This window comes from Aegilops tauschii, chromosome 3 (assembly GCF_002575655.3).
Source record: "Aegilops tauschii subsp. strangulata cultivar AL8/78 chromosome 3, Aet v6.0, whole genome shotgun sequence".
Classification (NCBI taxonomy): domain Eukaryota; kingdom Viridiplantae; phylum Streptophyta; class Magnoliopsida; order Poales; family Poaceae; genus Aegilops; species Aegilops tauschii.
The window spans coordinates 116,774,602-116,787,116 of record NC_053037.3 but is presented as its reverse complement, the minus strand read 5'-3'; the positions used below and the strand labels follow the sequence as shown (position 1 = coordinate 116,787,116).

At 46.4% G+C, this 12,515-nt stretch overlaps 1 protein-coding gene across 1 annotated transcript; it reads right to left on the bottom strand.

The window, feature by feature from the left end:
• Positions 1-479: 479 nt before the first annotated feature.
• LOC109771340 (RING-H2 finger protein ATL65-like) lies at positions 480-1,914 on the bottom strand. The gene has a single exon (XM_073495908.1). It carries the CDS (start codon positions 1,220-1,222, stop codon positions 782-784), a length of 441 nt encoding a protein of 146 aa, XP_073352009.1. The 5' UTR covers positions 1,223-1,914; the 3' UTR covers positions 480-781.
• Positions 1,915-12,515: the final 10,601 nt, after the last annotated feature.

Sequence of the window (12,515 nt, the reverse complement as noted above, 5' to 3'; positions counted from 1 at the left end):
GCAGGTGCCGCCCGCCAGTCCGCCTCGTCTCCCATGGCCTTAGGGCCATGGGGACACGGTGGATCCCGGCCCTAACCGATGACAGGGCTCCGTTTTAGATGTTTCTTTGAGATAGGATATGTGTCCTGCTTAGGCAGGCGAGACACCGACGGCTCCTTGAAGATGAAATAATATTCTTTCCGTCTAGCCCCTGTTCCGGTGGTGCGTCTAGTATCGTCGGTGGGCGTGTGAAGGTGTGTCTCTGATAGATCTGTCTTTGGTGTATTTGTTCGGATCTGGTCATTGCTCGTCTACGTTCAAATGTCTTCATGTTGGATCCTTCCAACCTACGCTACTCTTCATCGGCGGCGGTTGCTGTTCTGGTGCGCTGGTCCTATGTATCCTTAGCACGGCGACTTTCCGACTGTCTACTACAACCCGACGATGATGGCGTCGTGCCTTCGGCTCGCTTCAGTGCTTGTAGTCATCGCTAAGTGATCTACGGATCTGAATGTAATTTTTATTATTTCTGTTGTTCGTTGTACACCATGATTGAGGAAGAATAGGTCGAAAGTTTTCTAAAAAAAATAGGGAAGACGAGAGTAAAATTTAAGATATTCTATATCGGTGCAACAACACAGCGCCGTTGAATTTCCCACCCACGTTCGGTGGAATGAACTTGTCAACGCTGTGGTCACTCTTTCTCAAAGAAAAGAAAAAACACGGAGCTCAAATTGCAAACGAGCACCCACTCCACTGTGTCGCGTACGCGCGTCCCCGTGGCCGCCGCGTCGTCTCAACGTCACCTGAACGTGGCTCGGCAGACGGGGCACGTCGGCCGAAGGCGCAGCCAGGCGTCGACGCACCGCGCATGGAATGCGTGCCGGCAGACAGGGAGCGCCCGCACCGTCTCCCCTTCCTCGACAGCGCCCAGGCACACCGGACAGTCCGTCGTGCCGACGGCAGCAGCGTCGCCCGGCCGCCCGGCCACGAAGGATGGCAGCCGGGAGATGGTGGCGCCGTCGAGGCCCGACGCGTAGCAGTAGCTGGCGACTACCGCGTCACTGGCGACCACCTCGCTCAGGCCGCTCAGGCTGGCGACCAGGTGGTTCGCGTAGGGCACCACGGCGTAGCGGAGGAGGAAGGCCGCGAGGGAGACGGCGGCGAGCTCGACTCCCCAGCCGCTGTACACTCTGACCAGGAACCCCGCCATGTCGACGGCGACGTGCGCGGTGGTCGCCATCGCCGACACGACGATCTCACCTTGCTACCTCGGGGCCGCGCACTGGCGCTCTACCAACGGGTGCACAAAGGCGCGCGCTATCCTGTTTGCTGCAAGGTCTGGGAGAGAAAAGGCTTGTGATGAAGAAGCACCGAGCTAACCAACTGCAGACTATTCGCCCTTGGTTATGTCTGCGAGGTGACCATCATCGCGCGCGGATTGGTCGCGCGTGCGGCTGCTGTTCGGCTCCACTTGGCCCGCCGAGCGGCGATTCAGAGTTTCCAGACTGTTCTGAGCTTCTCGGTGACAAACGGAATGAAGGTGTTGGGCAATGATGCCGTCGGTGGGCGAGGCGGCGCGCGGTGGGGATCTGGACTGGATGAAACGGGCGGGTGCCACGCCGCTGTCAGGCAACGGCCGAGTTTAATGTACAGACTGGATCGCTGGAATATTATCCAATACGTGCAGGAATAGTGTTTGGCTTTGCCCCAAAAAAGGAAAAGGGAACAGTATATTTGGTGGGAGTTGTTCTTTATTTTCATCGAAAGTACAAGTGCCGGTACTTCCATCGGCGTCTGGGACCGTGGAGAATGGATTTTTCTTTGTGAGGCATTTTTCCCGTTTCGCGTGTGTTCTTCTCCTTGATTTGAGGTATGCGCAATCGAAACAATATCTTTACAGTACACAGATTGCAAAGAGACTGTTCCTGACTCCTGTCCGAATTAGCAGAACCGACGGAGTTAATGCACCTATGTTTGCAAGCTTCAGCAAGTTGAGCGACAGAGTAATGCACCTGTATTTGCAAACTTCAGCAAGTTGAGCGCTCTTGTACATTGATACGGCCGACTATTCTGTACCTCCTTAGGGCATCCAACGCCCCCCCGCAAATTTACTCTCGCATCTGTATGTGAATAGAGGACCAGTCCGCGAACACGAGTGCGGAAAGACGTCATCCAACCGTAACCGCATATATTTCAAATCGCATTTTCACTAATTGAACGAAATTCATGAGCCGATATTCATCAAATTTCAGATAGAAAATAGCACAAATCATTCATACATAGCATGCAAATTAAGTATAGTACAATAATGTCTCTAATTCGATTTGATCCCGGATGTCCAATAAGTCTTTCATGAACGGATCATGTCGTTTCACATATACTCCCCCTTCAACTTCATCCAACAGTGTGTGCACGTAAATGGCCGTCCGTCTGTCCTGTGGTACACCACGGTGTCGCGTGCGGGCTACATATAATGTGTAGACCAACATTGAGTGAACGAATCAATCAAAAAGTTGAGCAAGACGAAGTAAAACTTACGATCTCGTCCAGATCTGTGTGCAATGGCCACCTTGCCTCGAGCTAACTAACCACGTTGCAAAACTTGACGACGCTGATCTGGATAGCGTGCCAGCGATACCACAACAACCTCATGTTGTGTGGTTGAATGATGTACATGTCGTAGGGCGCAATGTGCTTTCTTGCGTGAAACTTTTCATGCACTTGCTCTGAGAAGGGCTCCCCTCTCCTCGTGCCTATGAAATCCGCGGATACGGCAAGCCACACATCACACAACAACTTATCCTCCATGGTCGAGTAGCTCACCATCATTCGTACTCTAAAAAACGACATAGCATTTGAAAATAAGCTCAATGGCATTTGACCGAACACCTACCTGGTGTGGTGTCCGCCATGGAGGTTGTCGACAGGGCGGAGTGTATCTGGGTACAAACGGCTCTAGGATGGAAAGCTCCGTCAGAACGGCGAGCGGGCGTGTCGGTGCTTGTTGCGGACGTCTGGCAATGCCTCTTTGGCCGCGGGAGACGAAAAACTGTGGCGGCGGAGGTGGAGGGTGAGAATGCAAAGCAAGGGGGAGAAGGGGCGGAGTAGAAGGAAATGTAACCGGGAGGAGGGATCAGGTGGGTCGGGGGTGTCGGAGTCCTATGTTTCGGGTGTTCGGACTCCTGCTAACCTTCCCCACTTTGTTTCCAATTTGCGGGATAAATCACATCCGGACCGCCCCGCGGACCTATACAGGTCACCGCTGGATTGCTTTCGCAGTCTGGACGGTTGCGGGAGGTTTGTGGGTCCGCCTTGGAGATGCCTAGGCCAACTCCAATAGCGGCAACCTAGTTCGTCTGCCAGCATCCATTTAGGTCTGCGCGAACAAAACACGGCTCAACATAGCAACGGAAATGGACGTGTGTCTGTTTTTGTCTGCGGCAACGCATTTCCGGCCCAAATTTGGGTCGGGTTTGCATCGGCACGGGTGCCCGCGACGCCCTCCCTTGTCCTCCCCCTGGGCTGCTCGTCGGTGGCACAACCACTCCATTTGCCCCCTCTCTCCCAAAACCATCTCGCCTTCCCGTCCTCGTGCCATGGTTGACGTGCCCAACCCTGCCGCTGCTTCCTTCCGGCAGCCACGGTCAACGGCGTGGCCGCCCCCACCGTGTGCCCAAAGAAGAACCCGAAGAAGGCACACAAGCGGAGGAGACTGCTGCCGAGACAGTGAAGAGGGCTGGCCGGAGGAAGGTCACGGCGGAGAAAAAAAATAGGTTGCTGCCAACGCCGTCGTAGCCAAAGCCACGCGACGTAAGGCCGCCGATGCCGAGAACGATGCCGTCGTTGCCAAGGACACGCAACAGCCCTCCTCATGCTAGGGATCCGTGGTGAGCTGGCCATTCTAGCCGCCGTCGCTATGACCGCGGCCAGCATAGGCTCGTCGGGTGCCCGCCCGCCACGTCTGTTGTTGCGATGCACCTCGACAATGCCGCCGACGTACGGGTTCCTTCCTCAACACAACCCGAGCGTGCCCCGCTTCTCCGTGTCACTTATGGGCAGCTAATACATCCATTTTGCATCATGTTTTCCTACTCTTATTTATATTTTTGGAAGTTTTATTCCATATTATGATGTAATTCTACTTAAAAGGTTAAAATGTAAGATACATCAAAAGAAGAGGGATTACCCGTAGTTGAATTTTCACCTGAAAGTACTACTACAGAGATAACAATTCTTCAGAACTCAAAACGATGTGAAATTTACGGAGATTTATTTTGGAATATATAGTAAATACAAGAAAGAAAAAATACCAGAGAAGAGCCTCGATGGGCCCACGAGCCAGGAGGCACGACCCCCTCCTAGGGCACGCGACCCAGGCTTGTGGGGCCTAGTGAGGTCCACTGATGATGATCTTCTCCTATATGAAGCCATTTGCCCTAGAAAAATAAATAAGAAGAGAAGCTTCAGGACGAGCCACCACTATCTCGAGGTGAGACCAGGGCAGGAGCACTTTTGCTCTCCGTCAGAGTGATTTTGTTGGGATACTTACCTCCGGGTGTGGAAAATTAAAGCCATCGTCATCACCAATGCTCCTCTTGTCGTGGGAGGCCTGATCTTTATCAACACCATCTCATCTCCAAACCCTAGTTCATCTCTTGTGCTCAATCTTTGTATCCAACCTCAGATTGGTACCAAGGGGTGCTAGTAGTATTGATTACATCTTGTAGTTGATACTAGTTGGTTTACTTGATGGAATATTATATGTTCAGATTGTTAAACACATATTTACATCCTCTGATCATGAACACAATTATGATTTGTGAATACTTCTATTTGTTCTTGAGGACATGGGAGAAGTCATGTTATTAGTAACCATGTGAAATTGATCGCCATTCAATATTTTGATGATATGTTATGTTGTTCTTCCTCTAGTGGTGTCATGTGAACGTAGACTACATGACACTTCACAATGTTTGGCCTAGGGGAAGGCATTGTGAAATTAGTTTGTAGATGATGGGGTATGGGAGTGATTCAAGCCTAAGACCCAGTTTATGAATTATTCCGTAACAGGATGTTCAGGATCCATATGTTTCATGCTATGGTTAGATTTATCTTAATTACTTCTCCTGTATTTGCAGATGCTTGCCTGAAGGGTGTAATCATAAGTAGATTTTTTTTCAAGTAAGAACAACAGCTTAGTTCTGGTCCACCCACATAACAACTTTTTAAGGCAATGAACGTGAGTCAATGAATCATGGTGATGGTAACTAGACGAAATTCCCGTGTGTCCTCAAGAACGTTTTAATCACCATAAGAAGTTCCACCGGCTTGTCCTTAGCAATACTAAGGATTGGGTCACCTTGCCGCACCTTGTTACTTTGGTTACTTGTTACTTGCTATCAAACTATCTATCAAAACTATCTTATAGCACTTGCAGAGAATACCTTGCTGAAAACCTCTTATCGATTCCTTCTGCTCCTTGTTGGGTTTGACACTCTTACTTACCAAAAGGACTACGATTAATCCCCTGTACTTGTGGGTCATCAGTAACTTGTCAAAAGTGGGTGAGCACACACCAGCATTCCTCATGGTGGCGTCCCTCGACCTCAACGCCACACCCGTGGCCTGGTAGTCCACCAGGACGCAAAGGAAGCGTCCATAGGAGATCACTATGGACAACTTTCCCAATGATCGCAACCTGTTCGACCAAACACCAACCCGGACAGCATAGTCACTAGCATCACACATTATTTCAAAAGGTAAGTTCCAATCAGGTGGTTGAACAATGGGTGCAGAGGTCAAGGCTTTCTTAAGTGTTTGAAAGGCTTCTACACAATCATCATCAAAAACAAATGGAACATATTTTTTGCAAGAGATTAGTAAGAGGCCTAGAAAATTTGGAGAAGTCTTTAATAAATCTCCTATAGAAACTAGCATGACCAAGGAAACTTCTTATACCTTTGATATCCTTAGGACATGGCATTATTTTGGGTTCTACAGTAGGGTGCGTCGACTGCAAATTAAAATTTTCCTACGCGCAGAACAACCAGGAACATGCTACGGGAATGGATCATAGATCGTTACCACTAGACGCGCAGTGCCGTGCAGCGGAAGAAGTGTTGGGGCAGCGCGTCCGCGTGGTTCGTCTCCTTCTCGTCCAATCTCCCTCGAACAGCCAGTCGTCGGATCCCTCATACAGGTTCACCGGAGCGGCGTAGGTGCACCGCCTCTAACGGTATCCGCACGTGCAGGAGGAACATCGTGCGGCGGACTGCTAGGTCCGATCACACAACTGGCGGCGAGTAGAGGTGTCTATTCGCAACACATGCAAACCCTAGTGGCAGCGCCGAAGCGATCAACGAATGAGTGTGCCGCACCCCCACTTTATATAGGCGTCCGTCATGGGCTCAACACTTGGGCTCGCACGGACCCTAAAGCCCAAAATTTGTTCGGCCGGGATCCGAGTCCGAGTAGGATCACATCTAACTCATGGAGTCGGATCAAGCCTCACAGGTTCCGTCCCTTAAGCACGCGACCCCTTAGGTTCAAGTCGGCTTGGTCGCAGGTCGGATCACCTCCGACCTGCTCGGCTGGTAGCGGCCTCTAGCAAGGCGTGCCGACCACTAAGTAGACAATGAAGCTGGTTGGCGAACCTGTACAACATGCCACACTTCTGTTCCCTTTGCCTCATGATATATGTTGTCGGGCTCAAGGTGAATCTGTCATCCTTGTGCTAGCCCGACCTCTTTCTCGTTCCAGTGATGCCGACCACAAACCGGATTATCTCATAATCCATGTCACATGGCCATGCTTATCTTGGTCGGATCACATGAAGGGCCTAGAGTATATCTCTCCTGATCGGAGAGGCAAATCCCATCTTGCTCGATCATGTCTCGCAGCATGGGTCTGGACAAGCCCGAAACCTACCTTTGTAACTACCCAGTCATGGAGTAGCGTTTGGTCGGCCCAAAGCAAGTCTGTCACCATCCCGAGTACATGCGCCAGCTCAGGTCCTAGGACATAGAACGTATGTTGTACTAGAGACTCACCGATGACATATCGCTGCGTCTCATAGTTGGGTCTGTTCGACTCGGACCTTATCTCGACTCGGATCCGACTACATCGAATCCGACCAGATCCTTCCGAGTCCATATTATCCAGTTAGCATCCAATGCTCCATGGCTAGTGTGACCATGCCATCGATCGTGTCATATGCTAGTCTAGTCGGCTGCGCGTCCACACAGCCCTTTCGATTAGGGACCTTTTAGGACAGTCATCATACAATGCATAGTCCCACAAACAAGTCACGTACTTGTTGATACACATCATTGATAATGTCCAAGGACTATCTTTATTCATAAACACATAGGAAATATCATCATACATGATTGCCTCTAGGGCATATCTCCAACAATTTTCTCAACTGCATCAACTTTAGCTTTATCAACATCAATACCTCTTTCAGAAATTTTATGCCCCAAGACAATACCTTCATTCACCATAAAGTGGCACTTCTCCCAATTCAAAACAAGATTAGTTTCTTCACATCTCTGCAAAACTTAATCAAGGTTGCTTAAGCAATCATCAGAAGAAGTTTTGTACATGGAAAAACCATCCATGAAAACCTCAACAATCTTTTCACAGAAGTCAGAGAATATAGCAGTCATACATCTTTGAAAGGTAGCAGGTGCATTGCATAAACCAAAGGGCATACGTCTATAAGAAAAAGTACCAAAAGGGCATGTAAAAGTAGTTTTTTCTTGATCCTCTCATGACACAGCTATTTGGGAAAAATCAGAGTGTCCATCTAGAAAACATAAATGTGTATGCTTTGATAACCTTTCTAGCATTTGATTAATGAATGGTAGGGGGTAATAATCCTTCCTAGTAGCTTTGTTTAGTTCTCTAAAATCAATTACCATCCTATAACCTATTATAATTCTTTGTGGGATAAGTTCATTTTTATCATTAGGGACAGCATTAATACCTCCCTTCTTAGGAACACAATGAACATGATTTACCCATCTACTATCAGCCATATGATAGATTATACCTGCTTCCAGGAGCTTTAATATTTCATTTCTTACCACTTCCTTCATTTTAGGATTTAATTGTCGCTGGTGATCAACAACTGGCTTAGCATCAGGCTACATATTAATCTTGTGCTGACATAGAGTGGGACTAATGCCCTTAAGATCATCAAGAGTATATCCAATAGCGGCACGATACTTTCTCAGAGTTTTCAATAATCTCTTTTCTTCATGCTCTGAAAGGTTAGCACTAATAATAACAAGGTATATCTTCTTTTCATCAAGGTAAGCATATTTCAATGTATCGGGCAATTGTTTTAATTCAAACACAGGATCACCCTTAGGTAGAGGAGGACCTCCAAGAGTTTCAACAGGCAAATTGTGTTTCAAAATGGGTGTTTGTTTGAAGAATATCTCATCTATTTCATTTCTTTCATTCATATGCATATCATTTTCATGGTCTAGCAAATATTGTTCTAACAGATCAGTAGGAGGCACGACAATAGAAGCAAGACCAATAATTTCATCCTTACTAGGCAAATCTTTATCACGAGGTTGTCAACGGAATTAGGAGAAATTAAAATCATGAGACACATCACCAAAGTTAACACTGATAGTTTCCCTTGTGCAATCAATCTTAGCAATAACCGTATTCAGGAAAGGTCAACCAAATATTATGGGACAAAAATCATCTTGTGGAGAACCAAGAACTAGAAAATCAGTAGGGTATTTTATTTTCCCACACAAGACTTCAACATCTCTAACAATACCAAGTGGTGTAATAGTGTCTCTATTAGCAAGCTTAACTGTAACATCAATATCTTCTATTTCAGCAGGCGCAATATCATTCATAATTTCTTGATATAAGGTAAACAATATAACACTTACACTAGCATCCAAATCACATAAGCCATGATAACAATGATCTCCTATCTTAACTGAGATAATAGGCATGCCAACAACAAGTTTATTCTTATCTTTATCATCGGGCTTAGCAATTCTAGCAGCATCACCACATAAATAAATAACATGCCCGTCAATATTATCGACCAAGAGATCTTTAACCATAGCAACATTAGGTTCAACGTTAATTTGTTTGGAGGGTTGATACGTCTCCAACGTATCTATAATTTATGAAGTATTCATGCCATGTTTACAACAATTTTATATGGTTTTTGTCGTGGAATTAACACGTCAGATGTCCTAGGTGTAAGGACTTAGTCGTGAGGCCAACGCATCTATGTAGTAGCTTGAGAGGGGTTGATTGGGATGAGAGACGCAGGACGGATCAACGCACAAGACAAGGGTTTAGACAGCTTCGGGCCCCGGCAAACCTCATCCGGTAACAACCCTACATGCTGTTTGAGGCTAGGTCTCATTATGATCATGAGTGAATCGCCGGCTCGGCCGGCTCTTTGTGTCTAGCCCTAAAGATTGTTTCTTGTCCCCCTTTGAGGTGCCCTGCCCCTCCTTATATAAGTTAGAGGGGCGGGTTACATGTGGAGTCCTAGTAGGACTAGGACTAGTCTATATTTTCTTACAAGTTGAATACAAGTCCGGGTCTTGCTTCCGCGTAAAGGAAATATTCGTCATCCCTTTCCTTTTAAGCCGGCCCACCATCACATGAGCCGGCCTTCTGGGCCTTGGGCATAGTCTTTTATCTGACCCGCCGTCGGGGTCATCCGTGAGTCGTCAGGCTCGTGAGTCGTCTGACAGTGAGCCGCCAGACCCGTGAGTCGCCAGTCCTCCGGCGGGTCACAGTGAAGCGCCAAGTCCGGCCGGGTCATACCGCGGGGTATATCCCCGACATTAGCCCCCAGTTTAATTTGGATTTATCCATGTTAAACTAATCTACAATATAAACACAAGAACAAATTTGACAGGTTGTGTTCCGGGTTAAATATTCTTTGTAAGCCGGCACTTGATCATCCTTAAGTCCTTGTCATCTTCCTTCTTGATATGTATCCATAATCTCATAGCAAATCTCTTTAGCAGATATGTTCAAATTTTGCCAATGCAAAAAATCCAGATACTTCCTTTGAAAAATCCGGGTCAACAGGCCAGCTTCAGAGTCAATTTGCTGACATTGGTCTCTTGTTGAGAAATATTGTAAGAGATAATCCACTTGAGTTGGCTTTCAATGCTCTAACTTGACAAAAATATTGGTCTTCAAATATTCAACTTATATTCAGCCGGCTTAAAGATATAAAACTTGCCGGTTTATGAGTACCAATATTGCCGGGTTATAAATAGATGATAAGTCATAATTGTCGCCGACGCCCGTTTATGATTTTTGCAGACACCAGGTGTATCTGATTTACTCAAAACTGAGAATTTGAAGATATTTCTCCCTTATATCCATATTACCTGTAGCCCCCAAGGGCCGGTTTAATCAGCATGAATAAGCCGGGACTTATCACCATGGCTTTAAATAAAATCCTGTTGTGTAGCCCCCATGAGTCGGCTATAGTCATAGTAGTGTAGCCGGGTCATCCTAGAATTGTCTTCAGCAGAGAGCAATATACATTAGCCCCCAAGTGTCGGGTCATTATGTAATAATGAGCAGGGACTTTGTAAATATGATGATGTAAATTTGAGCAGTAACGTGTAGCCCCCAAGGGCCGGCTTAGTAAGATAATACTAAGCTGGGACTTTTCATTGGAAATAATATCATATGATGTAACCCCCATCCTGGGGCTTGAACCCACGTCCACAAGGTTAATAGCTTTATGCTTTACCAACTGAGCAGTGGATCCTTCAATATAATGGAATAAGGCTTGTGTATCTTGAATTTTAACAGGAGCAATTGGTAGCCCCCAAGTGCCATGGTGCATGCTGGCAGTGACATGGGACTTGCATATTTGATGTAATCTCAACTTGAATAATGTAGCCCGCAAGTGCCGGGTTGTAAGCCTGCAGCGACTCGAGACTATTCCTATCATTGTAGAATAATTCATATCCATTGATAAAATAATAGCCATTGCGCTGAAGCGACTTTGAAAACCTCAATCATAATATTAGTTTCTGATAACCATAATAAAAATCCAGCCATGTTGGCTATTAAAGATTTGACTAACCCGGTTTGAAAATCTCAACATTCAAATCATAATGAAAATCCAGCCAAGTTTGGCTATTTAAAGATTTCAAATACCTTATCTGTTGACAAGTAAATCCGGAGTTTAAATACCCGGGGGCTCTTGGCCGATGGCGATTTATTACGCCTCCATTGTAAGCCGGAATTTTTATAACCCGGCTATTTATAGCCTTTGAGAAAATCAAGAATTGATAACCCTTTTGAGACACCAATGTCAATCTTTCGATGATGAGCTTGAACTGAATCATTTATGTAGGTCATAGCTCTATAAATCCTGCACAGAGTTTAAACAACATATGCCCTGGCGACTTAACGTCAAAAGCCAGGGCGGGTAACCACCCAAATGTAGTCTTACCCTGCACACAAGTAGATCACAAGATCCCTATGATCCCTTGAATGATACCGCCGGTTTATGTGACCCGGACAGTGAGGGTGAGAACCCAATTCTGTAAAAGCCGGCACACATGATATTTGTGACAACTCAAATATTTGTGATTACAAAAACTGTATGGGAAACAGATAAAACCGTTCCAATGGGGTTAAGCTAAGATTCGAATACGATCATATAGCCCCCAGTGGCGTTGGCGTTGCCGATCAAAGTGGGTATCGACAGCTATGTTCTCTTTGGTTCGAATACGACCTATGTTTGAACAGGAAGCCCCCAAATGACCTTGAGAGTTGTTTAGCGACGCTGATTCGAATACGATCCACGTCGATTCCCAAAGGGGTTGAGCTATGATTCGGATACGATCAAGAAGCCCCCAAGTAGGTTCAGCAGTTTGCCAATCAAAAGGGAATCTACAGCTATGTTCTCTTTGGTTCGAATACGACCTATGTTTAAACAGGAAGCCCCCAAGTGACCATATAAGTTTAAGCATTGCACCGATCAAGAGGGTACTGATAGCTATGCCCGATGAGCAGGAAGCCCCCAAGTGACCATAATAAGATAAGCTGTAAGGCAGGATACCTAGGTTTGAACCGCGCATCATGGCAGCAAGTTCTTTTTGGCAACCTTTAATTTTTTCCGAGAACTCGAATCTTGCGAGAGATTAATTCTTTTTGAACCAGAAAAAACCGGATATTGAGAGTTTCAAAGCTTTATGATAAACAAATTTACCTTGAACCGGATTTTGAACTGGATTTGAGAGCTTCAAAACTTTGTGGCAGATAAATTTCCCTTGAACCGGATTTTAAACCGGATATTTTAAGAGCTTCAGTGCTTTGTGGGAGATGTCAAGTCTCTTGAGCCGGATCTAAACCGGAATCCTTCTTTTTAAGCCAGAAATTTTCTGACGGCCTTTAAACTTTTTACCAATATGGCGGTAGCCTCCGGGACCGGGTTATTTTTCCCTCCAATGACCCGGAGTTCTTGAATGCATTGAAACCGACCAATGCTGCCGAGTCATATC

Bases quoted from the DNA above. Each gene is read 5' to 3' on its own strand.
- LOC109771340 (XM_073495908.1), bottom strand. From the start codon at position 1,222: ATGGCGACCACCGCGCACGTCGCCGTCGACATGGCGGGGTTCCTGGTC.